The sequence below is a fragment of the Odontesthes bonariensis genome, chromosome 2 (assembly GCF_027942865.1).
Source record: "Odontesthes bonariensis isolate fOdoBon6 chromosome 2, fOdoBon6.hap1, whole genome shotgun sequence".
Classification (NCBI taxonomy): domain Eukaryota; kingdom Metazoa; phylum Chordata; class Actinopteri; order Atheriniformes; family Atherinopsidae; genus Odontesthes; species Odontesthes bonariensis.
Window position 1 is genome coordinate 6,476,521 of NC_134507.1, and position 15,069 is coordinate 6,491,589.

General features: G+C 40.0%; 1 protein-coding gene across 1 annotated transcript in view; it reads left to right on the top strand.

Moving 5' to 3' along the window:
• LOC142389659 (gamma-aminobutyric acid receptor subunit pi) overlaps window positions 1-15,069 on the top strand; it is a 62,767-nt gene that overhangs the window by 1,842 nt on the left and 45,856 nt on the right. Inside the window, exon 2 of the mRNA XM_075474660.1 lies at window positions 8,229-8,318. Within this exon, the coding sequence (XP_075330775.1) occupies window positions 8,266-8,318 (53 nt within the window). The 5' untranslated portion in view covers window positions 8,229-8,265. The remainder of the gene's footprint in view (window positions 1-8,228; window positions 8,319-15,069) is intronic.

Genomic DNA, 15,069 nt, shown 5'->3' on the forward strand with positions numbered 1-15,069 from the left:
TGAATTCAGAGCAGCAATTTAGGCTGTGCAGGGTTATTTGCAGCACTTGTGCGCCATAGCAGCAAAGACCCAAAGACTAAGGTATTGTCTGTAGAGACCAGAAGCTCTCAGGCAATCACATCCAATATGTTTTAGCGAAAGCGAAGTGTGAAAGAGCACAACTGATTGTTTTTTTGTCAGTTTTCCTTTACTTCAATCTATACATGTCTTGTATGTTTAACAGCAACCAAATCTCATGTAAAGGCATCTGGATTCTATAGTATTGGCTTATTCTCAGAAGCAACTCATCCTTGGACGACTTATCTAAAGCGACTTCTAAAAAGGCAGGAAGTGTAACGAACAGACATGATAGCTTATATAAGTCTCAGAACACAGCTTAGAGTCCTCAGTACAGTTTTAAGTGTGGAGTCTCTACAAACATATGCATTAATGATTATAGTAGTTTTTAACTTACCGAATAAGTATACTTATGTTTTTTTTCTTTACCCTTAAAATGAAAATAATTTGTGCAGCATTCACTGTTTTATGCCACAACTAAAAGGCCAATGCGTCAGGTACATTTTGTCCTGCTTCATATCAGATTGTGTATCTCTCCACTAAATGTACGTGTCATTTCATGAATAAACACGCCATTGTATGAATATCTACATAAACATAAATATCTCTCTCTCTCTATGTATATGTCTACATATATATATATAGATAGATATTTATATATATGTATGTAAATGTTTCATTAAAATTAAAGGATCAGCGTGTGTGACAATTACTGACATCTAGTGGTGAAGTTGGAATTAGCAACTATCATAAATGCTGGGAACTCAATTTGGTGTTGATAGATCTTGTGACAGTAACAAAGACACATATTTTAGATAAGCCAAAAATAAGTAATTGCTGTTCACATACAGACCAATAGACTGTATATATACAGCAATAAGGAATTAATTATTGATTGAATGATGAATGAAATATCTCTTAGTTCTTTCAGCACACCTGCAGCACTCAGTGGTGAAAAAAGCATTTAGGTGCTTAAAAGTGAGAGTACTACAGTGCGAAAATACCATGATACTCAAAAGTGAAATGTACATTATTTGCACACATCACACTTAGTAAATCTGAGTATGACCTGCTGCACAAAACCTTTAAAATGTGTCCACTTGAGGCAAAATCACGTCATTTGATTGTATGACTCTCTTTGTTGTATTATACCCACATTTTAGCTAAAAGTCCTCAGGATTGTTAACAAAGCAGGTGCACACTTATTGTTATTTAGACTCCCTGACTGATTGTCACCTCTGTATGGGCAAAGAAAACAGACACAGGAAGCAGGGTTTTGAAAGTTCCTGCTTTAGGTGGACAAACTATGCAATCTATTCTATTTCAGACAGCCGTACTAAGTATTTGGAGCAGGCCAAAATAAGCAACTACATTTGCCAATATATGTTGGCAATTTCTGAAAACAAAACCAAGCCCAAAGAGGCAGGGAGGAATCAGTGGCAATTTTACAATTCCTCATTGTTTTTCTTCATCATAACATAACTTCTGAGCACAAATATTTCTACTTTCCTTTTATCACAGTAAAATGGCTCTTCTCACACATTGAGAGCTCACTGCACCAGATATAAATGGATCATTCTAATGTTATACATAACTCATTTAGTAAATCAATTATATATTACTTAGTTCCTAATTATCTTATTGTTACACAATGTAACTTTAAATGTCCTTTGTTATTTGTTTTGGCATCACATAACAACATGTTCACACTCAGCACAAACTTTAATTTTTAATCATGTCCCCATCCCATCTCACTCCATCTCATCCTCTTCACCAATGTCTTTGCCGCTGTAGGAGCAAGGTCTACAGATTTCCTCCCTTTGGTTTACAGTATGTCTTCAGTAGGGATGTTAGCTCAGCTTGATAATAATGCAGAGTGATGGACACTTGAGACCTGTCTGGTATGATGAGAAAATGGAAGTCAGAAGTCAGATCATGATTTTAAGCTTGTAAACCTGCAGATGAAGTAGAGGAGAAGTGTGCCCCAACATTAAGTACGCATGGCCCTAATGATTCTCTCAGATGCACATTGGTGTATTTGAAAGATGGAGACAGAACGAAAGTGCGACTGAGAGCATGTCTCACAGGAGATGAGTTCATGAGTCTCTTTTATGCAAGAGATGTTGCTTAGACTCTGGAAAGAGCCTGAAAGACCCTACTATGGCACAGTCACTGAGAGACAGTGATGATAGACATGAAACTATTCTACCACATAGTGATGTGCCCCATTACTTTGTTCCATCAATCGCGCATTGGTGATTCTTTTAGAGCTATTTTTGCTCCACTGTGTTTGAGGAATCTCTGAAGAAATCTCAAAAATCGAAAGAGATAGGGAGCTGGACTGAAGCCTGAGTGAGTACCAAACAGCAAGGCTAAAATTCAGTGAGTTATGTCATGAGTCTTATTAGCTTTACTTTGGTGTATATTTTGTTCATGCTATTATTTGTATTTGACTTTGCACACCCTCTGTACGTGTGCATATACAGCTATACAGTATGCTGCATCGGGCTACAATAGGTTAAATGATGATAACCTGTTAAGTAACAGCTATATCGAGGTGTTCTATGTTCAGGATTTAACAGTCAGACTGCTGTAGACTTGGTACAGAGATATTTGTAAGGTGGTTCTGCAAGATTTTAAGGACTGTAGTAAAGATTGCTAAGAGTAGGATTTTACTGGCACAACGATTCCATGTCTTTTTAGTGCCATATTACTCTCTAGCTTTAAAATTATACTAATTGCAATGGTTATTTATGTTTTAAATCTAGAGAGAAAGAGAGCCCACTATTTGCATTTGTATTAGTCTGTAGCCTATTGGTTTTGGGGGTCTGTGGAATTCATGCATTCTGACAGATTTCTCAAATGACATTTATGAAAAAAAAGAAAAATCAGCAAACTTCCAATATCTGTACCATTTGTGAATCATGTTTAATGTGTGTTGTGCAAAGATTTAACAGAAAAGGTCCTTTCCAAAAGATTTAAACTGTCACCGAAAGGCACAGGTGTATACGCTAAAATGTTGTTGCAGTTATTGATGCTAGTGAGCCAGAATACACAACAGTTATACCCTAATGGCATGCAGCTTTAATCAATGTAATTTGACACACCTGTGCTTTCCCAGTTATGCAATGTTAAGACTGCATCCAAAATACCTACCTGCTTACCAACACACTGCATTCACAGCCCATTATTTTGTTTGAGGGACAAAAAAATTAAGTTTTAGTTTTAATATTTTATATTTAAGAGTATGATATAACTTTCTATTATAGTATGTGGCATGAAATTACGATGAAACTGAACTGAGATTAACTCCCTTTGCAGTGAGCTAAGACTAGCTTTGCTGCTAACATGTAGTACCCCACTGTATGTTCTAAAGAAAGACGTATAGTGTATTGTTGGCCACAGTTAGTCATTAAAATGTTTTTTCAGCTGTAGGGGCACTGCTACTAACTTCACAGTTGAAAGTTTATGAGTTATTATGTAACAGAAAGAAGATGTTTGGACATGCTGCTGCATGTTGAGAGCGTGCTAGCATGCTACTGAAGTTACTAACTTCAGCTTAGCCTACGTATGTTAGCTTAAAAATTTAGGTAAGGAAATTATGTTACTTCCAAATAGATTCAGAAATGTGTTTTTATATAAATTCATATGTAGATTTTATGGGCTTATCCTAAAATGTGAACATAGAAGCACTACCCTGAAGTTAGAATTCAGGGTCTGTAGTATATAGGCTACATACAAACTTACATAGCCTACAAAGACAAATTCAAAGCACGCAAAAATACAATATGGCATCTAAACAAACCGGTGGGTGACCTCAGCTTTGCATTCTCTATAAATAAGACTAACTGGGGGAAGTGGTGACTTTTGGAATGGACCAGGAGTGTGAAGGCCACATGCCATAGGTCTGACATCCAGTAGGATAGGATAGGAACCTTGAAAAGCAATAAAGGAGAAAATGCCAGAGAATTAGATGAAGTGACTCAGTTCTGCCTGAAAAATCTTTTTATATTTGCTGCTGCTGCCCTTTTCAAGACATCTTAAAATCAAATATCAAACCCGTCAACTACAACTTGACTTGGAGGACCCATCTTCTAACATTAGAGTTCTCCTTTATCTGGATGGCCACTCTGCTAAGGCAAATATAAAGCCTATTTTGCACTTCCAACAATTGTCAGATGTCTAACAAAAAATTGTTAATTCATTTGAACTCCTTATTCCAAAGACGCAAGTTCCAATTAATTATTTGCAGTGTCTACATTAATCAACTTAATTATATTTTTACAATCAGCAGATTGATTAGTGATTAATTAATAAGAAAGGAGCAGCCACCACAGCTATGTAGTGGGGTTGGGTTACACTTTGGTTGGGTTATGAAACAATTATGATTCGGGCTGACAAAAACCCTTTTAACAACACGACCTTCGATCATGAAGAGTATTTTCATCCTTAACGTTCAGTTCCTCACACAACTACTAGAGGTTGCATATTTTTTAAACGGACATAGGCCTATAGGTTGTCTCTGCCACGTGGACACATTCTGGGAAGGACGGTTTTACAGAAACAGTCGATACATGTTGTCTGGTTAGATGTTCACATTGCAGCTGCTTTTGAGGGGGGAAAAAAACTGACATCTGGTTCTACGTGCCAAAGTTAAGAGTTGGAAAAAGGTGCTAAAGTCAAGAGTTTGTCGGGGTGGATTATTGTCCATGTCATGGTTGATTTGCATACGTGTGAAGGCATGGCTTCTGTAAGGTACTGTAATGTAACTGGGTTAGTGTTTTTGTCTTAGTTTGTATGTGGTTTGTAAGGGTGAAATGAGGTGACAAAAGCCTGATTGGAAGCTTTGCATGATTTGTATGAATCTACCAAAAGTCACAAAGTTTACCACTCTGGACACACACACACTTACGCACGGATTACAGGAGCTTATACAGTACATGGAGTCCAAAACCACGACGTAAAAATGAAAATACAAGGATTATGTATAACATTCACTCTCACAGAGCTTGAGTTTCTAATCTATAATTCTTCTCTTTTTTTCAGGGGTGGGGGGGTGTTACACTCTTCTATTATCTACGATTTCACAAGCATGACTGCTGAGAATTGAGAATGCACTTATAGTAACTTTAAAGCCTGTTAGTGTTGTTTTTGCTAATTGTGGTTCCAGAAGTTGCAGCCAGTTGAGTCAGGAAGGCTGCCGTTGATGTTGCAAAGCAGCCCTGCAAATTCACTTCATTACTCTTCGGAGTTACTGTACTTCTCGCATTCACTGTTTTTTGTTCCTCTGCTTGTGATTTCAGAACGAAGGCCAACAAATAAATCGAATTTCCTTGTCTTCCATTCTGAATGTCCTAACTTTAGGTCGCTATTTTCTTTGCTGTTGTCTTTATTGTCAAGTCAAATAACTTGCAGTTTAGGAAGCATTTTTACATGCAAACGATTTTCAGAGCTTCTACATCCATCTGTAGCTACATATGAGTGTACAGTGTGTTGTTTCTGTGAATCTGGCAAAAGTGTTTATGGAGTTTTAAACATCTGGGTCTTTCTGGGGGGTTGAAATGTGTTCTTAAAACAATTTAACCCTGATGTTTTTTTGGTTGTTTGTTGTGTGCAAATTATACAACACAGTCTCTGTAATAGCCATGTTGGTCCATATTTGTTCGAACCCACAACAGTTTCCCAATAATGGCTCCAAAATTGTAAAATGACGTGTATGATTGCCTTACATAATGCCTAGGTTTTTGAGACTGTCATGAAATTAATAATTGTCATACTCTAGATCATTAATCTGCAGGCATCAGCTGACTCATTATTTTCTCAAAATCTTTCATCTTTTAGCTTCACTGTTAATCGCAGTTGGTTATTAAGTTTAAAATGTGTATGTGTGACAATGCTTGGTTTGGTTTAAAAAAAATAATAAAAAATACTAGTCGGTTCGGCGTTGCGTCAAGTAAACGCCACTATTCTAGTATTTTTATCTTTCCTGCTTCCAACCAGTCTTCTCAAGAGAATAAATCAACATTTCTATTGTGTTCAGTGCAAAACTTAATCAAGGAGGTTCTAAATAGGTGGATTGTCCTCTGAACAGATCTCCAGGTTACTCCAAAGGGCTGCACTGTACTGACTCAATCACTTCCAGGTGAATGGGTATACTTCAGTTTATTTTTTAACACCTTACCAAGGGGGACGTTTAAGTAGTAATTGATAATGGCAGCTACCTGCAAATGCTCAAGTAAATGTGGTGCCTCGTAAAGATGACCATACTGTTCAAGATGATGTTAGCCAAGGGGACCCCAGACAACTGGATGACGAGAGGGGTAATACTGTCTGCTTGTGCATTCCCTATTGAATTCCTGCTCTGTTTAAGTTATTTGTAAAAACTTTGAATACATTTAATGGTTACAATATGCTGTAGATTCGGTTCCCTGTTTGTTGCAGTGGGACCACAGTAAATGGCTGACCATTTGGTCCATTTTTTTATGAAATTGAAGATTATGGAAATACACTGAGTGTCTGCTGGAAACATGTCAGATGCCCTGTAGCTATCCCAAAATCCTAATGTGCACAATAAAATTTAGAATAGCAAATGAGTTAAACTATATGTATATATAACTTGGACTATATACTTTTTTTGCTCGTGAGCCTGACAGCTACTGAGAAAATCACGAGTGAGTGAGAACAATGATGTGATCTAAAAAGATTTATCAACAGATTTAGGATCTTTGTCACATGCCTAATTGTTTGCAAATCAATGTAAAACTTAATATCACTAAATATACGCATATGGTATAAATGGAATAAAGAAAACTTTTAAATTAATTGGGGGTTAACGGTAATGAGAAATAAACAGCAAGTTGCTGATCTTCTAAGATGCAAAACAGTTCAGGAGTTCCTTCTTAAGCTCTCTGTCCAGGCCAGCAAGTAAAGTCTTGCCAGAGGCGACTAGCTTGTGACTGAGGCCTCGCTCATCTTTCATGATCTGCTTCACCCCGAACCTGGAATGCCTTGTTTGAATATCCCGTGGCGTTGTAGTATTGTCCTGGTGATGCATTCAGCACTGGAGTGTTCTTTCAAGGGATTTTATTTCCCTAGAGCTGTAGATGTCATACCAGACAGTCATGATGCCAGAGAGCACAGACCCCACTCTGATGTTGTAGGCAGATTTCAGCAGCACTGCGGACATGTTGAATTTCCTCAGGCACCTGAGGTCCTACAAGCCACTAACCTTCCTCTCTAGTGTGGGAATGTGCGTGGGCCTTGATAGGTCCTCGAAGAGATGTACTGAAAGTAGCTTTTGCCTGTTACTACCCACTCTCCTTAGACTCTGAGTGGTGTGCACTCCTCTCCATCCTCTTAAAGTATCTTCTCAGTCTTGGAGACATTCAAATCCACTGTGTTGTACTTGCAGAATGTCAGGATATGTCCCGTCATTTGTTGTAGTCCTTTTGGCTTTTTTATTTCCCCATATATTGTGTTACACAATCATTATGGATGTTGCATACTCGTCAGTGATAAGTTCATGCATTACGTTATGATACAACCAATAAATCTTATCGTATGCCGAGTCTACATCGGTGTGCCGATAGTACCACAGCACAAAAGTTTATTTTGTTCTTAACATTAAGCATCTCCTTCGCCAAGCTTGTCATCTATAGCAGTGGTTGTCATTCTGGTGTTCTGGCCTCTTCGGGTTTTCTGTCTGCTCCTGCTTTCATCTTAGGAGCCAGAGAATCAGTGCGGGCGGATAGAGGAAACAGAAGCTTTCTCTCAGAATGAAACCACTTTCTTACATTTCCCTTCATTCTCAAGCTAAGAGCTACAGTTGCAGTTGGGGTGAAGTCATTAACGAGAGAGTCATTATGCTGCTGAGCGAATTTCCCTGAGGTGAGCCAGTGCTGTTACTTGCCACTGTTTTATTTCTAAAAATGTTAGAAAGACTGAACAAGTGCCTGTGAGAGAGTGCGAAATGCAACCAACTGGCACAGAGAAACAATTGTCCCCTTGAAGATTTAAAAGTGAGGTTCTAAGCCCCTTCACATCTTGAGTTATCCCTTTCGATATGCATCCAAATATTTTGTTGTTTTCAGAGGAAATAAAGACCATATCTTTTTTATTTATTAACGCATGCACCCCTTCAAATTACCATCCTTTGTGTTCTGTAATTGCAGATAAACTCCACAAGGCTTCTTCTCTTCTTCAGTAGCCATGGCTTACTCTATCTCTGGAGGGACCGTGTTTACCATCCTTCTCATCAGCAGGTAAGACAATGTACAGATGAAGAAATATAACCACTACGATGTACAACCACAAAGCTGTCCTAAGAGCCAGGGAGCCTAATCAAATCACGTCAGATTTTAATTCGTAGCACTGCCAAAGCCTGGGAGGCTATGCAGTAAGCTCAGGAGGAGATGGAGAGACACTCTGCTGTATCATTTTCCTGTGAACCATCAATACTCAATAACAACTCCTCATGCATCACCAAGAAGCTTTGAAATTCCATCGCCACATTTATGAAGCTGCTGAGCAGAACTGATGAGGCAGGATCCAGCACCACAGGCATCTGTCATTGCATACAATTGGTGATATAATCCCTGCAGAGGTCACACGGAGAGAGTGATGGGCTGTTTTGGTGCCTGAGAGGAGAAGCCCGTCGTCTTCATTCACTCGTGCACTTCGCACATTCTATAAGATATTCTCTGTGTAGTGCAGCGCTGATTTACATGATTAGTTGTGGGAGTATTGTGCTGTAGCAGGTCTGCACTAGTATGTTGCTAAACATCATTTGCAACACCTGAACTTTTAACCCATTGAGGTCGGGAAAGCATTGGCGCATTTCTACCTTTAAAGCCGGGGGCGCTGTTGCGTTATTCTACCTTTAAGTCTGGGAAAGCGTACACGTCTTTTTTCCTGTATAAGGTTGTTTTGCACCAATTATCGACCTCTGCGCCAATTAAATGCATCATAATAGACACGTGAGAGTGTCGTCATGTTCCTCGTGTCATTGTTTTGAAGTTAAGTTATATCGAACAAGCATGGAGGACTTTCAGTGGGAAGACATTTCAGACGGGAGCGATTGTGAGGAGTTTCTTGGCTTTGATGATGCTGATGAACGTGCTGACCCAATAGATCGAGCTTTATGGCTAGCACATATGTTTGAAGATGACGATAACGACGAGGATGATTTTGAAGGGTTTGAATGTGAGTGGAAGACTGACAATTACCACCGTAATTGACGGAGAGATTTCAACCACACACCAGGGGTGAAAGTCGATTTACCTGCAGATGCCACACCGGTGCAGGCATTTAATCATATTTTTACTGAGGAGCTTTGGGCGCATCTCGTTTCCGAGACGAATAGATACAGTGAGCAGGTACTTCAGACTCCAGCTCGAGCAAAGATGGCAAGGTGGTCACACGTAACTGTGCCGGAGATGAAAAGACTCCGGTACCAGTACAAAGAGACTGGCGATAAAATAAATATATAAATAGATAAATAAATAATTTAAATATAAAATTAAATTTCATTTTATTTTATTACTGTTTTCTAATTGAAAATAACACTGTTCCTGCACTTTACTTTTTATTTTATTACTGTTTTTTTATTGAAAATAGTGCCGTTCCTGCACTTTACTTTTTACATTTTCTATTTTCGTGAAGGTGTATGTAAATAAACTCAATTTCCAAAGAAAGCCACAGGTGTAAGCTCTCAAATACTTTTTGAATTTTGATTCTATCTGCTACAAAGGCTGAGAAATCAATCATTTAGTAGGCGTTGACACAATTGCTGAATTTCCAGAAAAATTTCAGGTTTTAGGGGGTCTTTCTGAAATCGCCCATAGGTTTTACAGGCATTCTTTTCCAGGCGTTTTAGGCCTAAATGGGTTAAATGACTGAATATCATAAACCTGTTAGCCTACAGAGAGAAGTCTTTATCCAGAAAGAGTTTAAGTCTTTGTGGGTCCATAACCGAGACCTGATCTGTAACCTAGCTTGACCATTTGCATATTTAGTTCGTCAGATATCCAGCGCCATGTCTTTGATGCGAGGTGAAAGGGAAACCTTTGAAGTGCAGGAGATATTCCCTTTTTTTTTTTAATGATTTGCTTTTGTTTTACCATGACTGATCATTAATTAGCGGGAACATTTTTACGACTGATTGCTAATTATTAGCTGGGAGACACATCTTTCCACTTTAGTTTGAGCCATGATTGTTCTTCAGCTTCCTCTCTGATTAGCTTTCTTTTATGTGCTCGCAGCATGGCTAAACTAACACTGGAAATGTGGAGCATCAATATGTAGCATGTAATCATCCTGATGTAAGCATTAGCTCAAAGCTTCATTGCACCAACTAACTGAGTACAGCATGGCTTAAGACTGTTTTAGTAACAGAACACGAGTTAGAAATATAGACAGAACGGAGTCACTGAAGAAGAATGTTTTCAAATGTTTTCAAGATTTTATTACTTTGTTTTCTTTATGATCTGGTTTATCTTTGACCTGCACCTCCTTGATAAATGTTCTGCAGCATTGCAGTGCTGTGCTGTCCTGCTGATAGTTTGGACTGATCTATGAAGGGATTTCTTCCCAAAAGCTGCAGTTGTTAAGCCGGACAGTAATGCTCCCAGAGAGCAGAGACCTTACTTTGGTGTTGAGAAAGATTTCAGCAGCACTCTAGTTTATTAAGGCTGATTACCTCACTCTTTTTTTGTGCTACCAACATGGCAAAACTTACACCGGGTATGTGGAACATCATTACATAGCATGTGAACATGCCGATGTTAGCATTAGCTCAAACCTCCATTGAGCCAAAGTACTTCTATGCTCTTACTGTAACATGCTAATATTAGGAGTAAGAAATACAGGCAAACGGAAGCTGCTGCAGAGGAATCTATTTTGTAGAGCCTTGACATTGAAACACACAAAACTGAATAAAAACTAAACGAAAACAGCACCATATGTAGCTTTGTCATGTGCTGCTCAGATAGGTTTTGGCTGTTGCTGCTGGCAACAGAAAAATCCTAGATGGCTGGTTCTGCTCATTGTAGGCCTGCCTGAATTCTGTTGTGATAATATTCAGGGAGTAGAAACGCCTCCTCGTACAGGAACGAGAAGTTTATGTGCACATTTAAAAAAGACTACCAACTTTTAAGCTAAGTCGCTCCTGAGAAAGATTTTCACGTGAACACATACAGGTTGGGATCATGTTCCCTGAAACTCCAACATATCCAAAAGAACAGACTAGCGGTCCATTACAATTCCAAAATCTCTGTGCCTCTGGTGTGACACCACTGCAATGCTTTCTGGGCACGTGGACAGACTTACTTCAGGTCTTCTTGTGAGAATTGGATGAAAATATGCCATTTATCTGCAGGGTTATGCAGAGATACGGTGTCAGTGTAACAGCGACTCAGTTGATTCTGGTAAATAAATGGAAGCTTTGTTTAGATTTATTTAAGCAACATAGTGCTGCACAGTGGTGGACATAATCTTAATCTTGTTTTATTCCAGTTTTGCTTTTAAACACCCTATCCAGTTAAAGGACTTATGAAACAAATTTTAATTGTTGGAATTTCACAGTTTTTGCTGCTGATTCTAAAGGTTCCAAGCCTTGCGATTAAAATGAGATATTGTCTGGATAATAATTTATCCGGGAAGTCATGTTAAAACGGGCTCAAAAGGAGCCACATTTTATCTTTTTGTGCGAATTCATTTTTTTATGCGTGACGTCATAGGGTTGACACAGAAGTTCTTGGTTAGCTTGGAAAGGTAGTGTGTACATCTGATAGCCATATTTGCACGGCATAGCCCCACTGATCCCGAAATCAAGTAGCATACCGGATCCATATCAATCTGCTAAATGGCCTATGATCTATTCGTCCCGATACTATAGACCCTGAAGCGGATTGTGTTTAGAGAGTAGTGTCGCTTTACAGCGATGAGACTGCCATAGACTGTATTTAAGTGTTAGTAGCTGTATTTATCAATTGGCAATCTATTTAGCTGCTAATCGGAGCATACAGTGATTGATTTGGTAGCAGCTTTTTTCAGGTAATCAATAGCCCCTTTCACACTGCGACCCGCTACCTTAGCGGGTCCAAATTGCACCTTCGACCCGCGTCGAGCAATGTGAACGCTTTGCGTGTTGGTGACCCGTGTCGCCTGAAGCCGAGTTCAGGGGGCGTTGCCTAGTGGCAGAGCGTCACACGAAACACATAAAATGCTGGGCGTGTACAATGACGTAGGCACAAGCCATGCGTTGGAGGTAGGGTGAAATACACCTTGAGGACTCGTTTTTGCAATTGTATATGCAGTTCATGGAGATGTTATTTTACGGGGTGTGGATGGTTACAACGTGGGATGCCGCCGAAGAACATATGCAGAGAATACAAGAGCACTATAGTCCCCGAAATGTGGCGGTAAATAACATCCTCTGCTCGGAGGCTGAGGAGCTCGCGGACCTCCTTGTCTCCCCAGTTGGCCATATTTAAAAATGTCTCGAACTTGATGTAGGCTAAAACAGAGTAAAACTTGTCCTCACCTGTCGCTGTTGTTCTGAATCAGCTGTCCATTCTGTCTTTTAAACTCCTCACGTCACGCCACGCCCACGTCCGACCCGCGTCAATTGCGTTCACACCAAACTCGGCTCGGCAAAAAGACTAGGGTCCGACGCGGGTCGAAAGGCGAGTCGAGTTGACGCGGCAGCCCGGGTCGGCAGTGTGAACGCAACAGCGGACACGCTAAATTCGCGGATTAAACGCGGGTTATTCGGCAGTGTGAAAGGGGCTACTATGTCGCATATTTTTGCGATGTTGCATATTTCGCGTAGGCCTACACTAAATCGCGTAATAATAGCAAAATACCACCCAATAATTCATTTGAAAACATGCACGCGCGACCTCACTCCTGTAAAATACTCTTGAGCCTGCGTCAAGGCAAAGCATCTTCCCTCCTTGTCAACCGTTGCCATAAACAAAATTAACTAAGGATGTAGCTGGTTGATCGATAAATTGTCGGCATAATAATGGGGATAACGCCATTGTTTATTAAGCTTACATTAAAACCATGTTATTATCACAGATTTGTTCTTAAGTCGTGCGTACGAGTGATTTAAGAGAATTTGCGCATTCACCAATCTTTTCGTATTTTACGTTTTCTTTCAGGTACGAACAGAATTTACGAGTGATCCAGAGCTGTCGTAGGAGTTTTGTAAAATTGTCCGCTGTTATTCAAATCAAGTTTGCTCGACTAATGGATTGTATATTTAATTACTTTGAAGAAAACATAAATAAATATACATTATACCCCATAATTATGCTGACATTATTCTGTTTGACTTAAATTATGCACTAATTGAAGGTTCATTTGAATCTGTATATAACAAGGTCAATGGGAAGCGTAACCAGCGGCTGACTTTCTACTTTTGGATGCCTTAGTGCGTCAGGCTCTTGGAAGAGAGCGTGTAGATACCCATGTGGAGACAGACGAATGACTGACATCGCGATTAAGATTCCCAAGGACTGTGCTGCTGCAAATATGCAGCTAGCTAGAGCAATAACTCCAGAGAGAACCACGCCGATCAAACCCAATTCCACCACACGTCCAGGTCCTCACCACCCTTGGATTTTTGGCCAGGGGAACCTTTCAGAGGGAGATTGGAGACAGATCGGGGGTGTCCCAGTCCTCTGTGAGTCGTGCGCTCCCCTTGGTCATCAAAGCTCTCATCAGTTTATTCCCCATGGTACATCCAATTACCATAAACCGCTGTCCAACAAGTACAAATTAAGAAGGACTTTCATGCCGTGGCTGGACTGCCAATCATAATTGGAGCACGAGACACATATACGTATCAAAGCACCCGTGCTGTCGTGGAGCGCACTGAGCTGAAGGCCAGGTGGGTGTGTCTCGATACAGCGGGGGGGCAAACTGCTCTATAGCCCAGAGAAGGCATGCCAGATTTGCACAATATTGCCATGAACGAGTGTCTCCTACTACCTGAACCAGCCCAGGCAGACCAGAAGGTGTGGTGGCAGCAGACCCCCCTCATGGACTACCCCATCAAAGTGCCATCATGATGAGGCAACAACCGATTGCACGGCTTTAGTTGCAGTCATCGAGCGCCTACCCAGGGCGAGACTTTTTTTGTTTAAGCCATTTTCATATCAAACCATTTCTTTTTTATTTCGGTGACATTACGAACTACAGGTGACATGGTATTAACAGCACTCGTAATTACTTCCTATTTCTTCGCTTTAGCAGGTCCCGTAATTCCACTGCTGACACTGCTAAAAATGACAGATTTTCCTTTCTGGATCTTTGAAAGCAGAACTTCAATCTCAGAGCCCGTAAAGTTGTTCTTTTTGCGCCTTGATGCCATTCTCATGACTCAACACTCAACACTTCCTGGCACAGGAGCGAGGAAACACAGCCTTATATGGTATAATTTTGGGCGTGGAGTATGCAAATCTACTATCCTCGTGCACGTGAACTTAGATACGCACGAGTTGGATTCATCATTTACGCAGGTCGTTTACACACTTTTTCCGAAGTTAAGAGCGTTTGTTGAATCTGACGTGGTGTGTTCGTACGAGACCTTCTTACGAAAAAAGTAAGAGAAATTTAGAATAAAAATACGAAAAATGTTCTTGCATGAGGCCCACTGTCTTATAAACAGTCAAAAAGTAAGATTGTTGGTGCTACATGTCTTCATGAGAATGAATTGGGGATCCCAGCAGTCTATATCAGTCATTTCTGATCATTTACTAAAATAACTCTTAAACTCAACCTTGAATTGGATAAGCAACAAAATGGATGGATTCATAAATTAATAAACCACTGTACTCTGACCTCCTCCCACTGTTCAAAAAGACGCACTTCAGATTGATTAATGATTTTAAGTAGACTGTACATTTGTATCTGTATTGGGTCTAAGATGGCCTGGCGACCTGCCTGGTGACAGCTGGGATAGCTTCCAGCCAACCTCCATTAACATGCACAGGATGACCCGGGTGC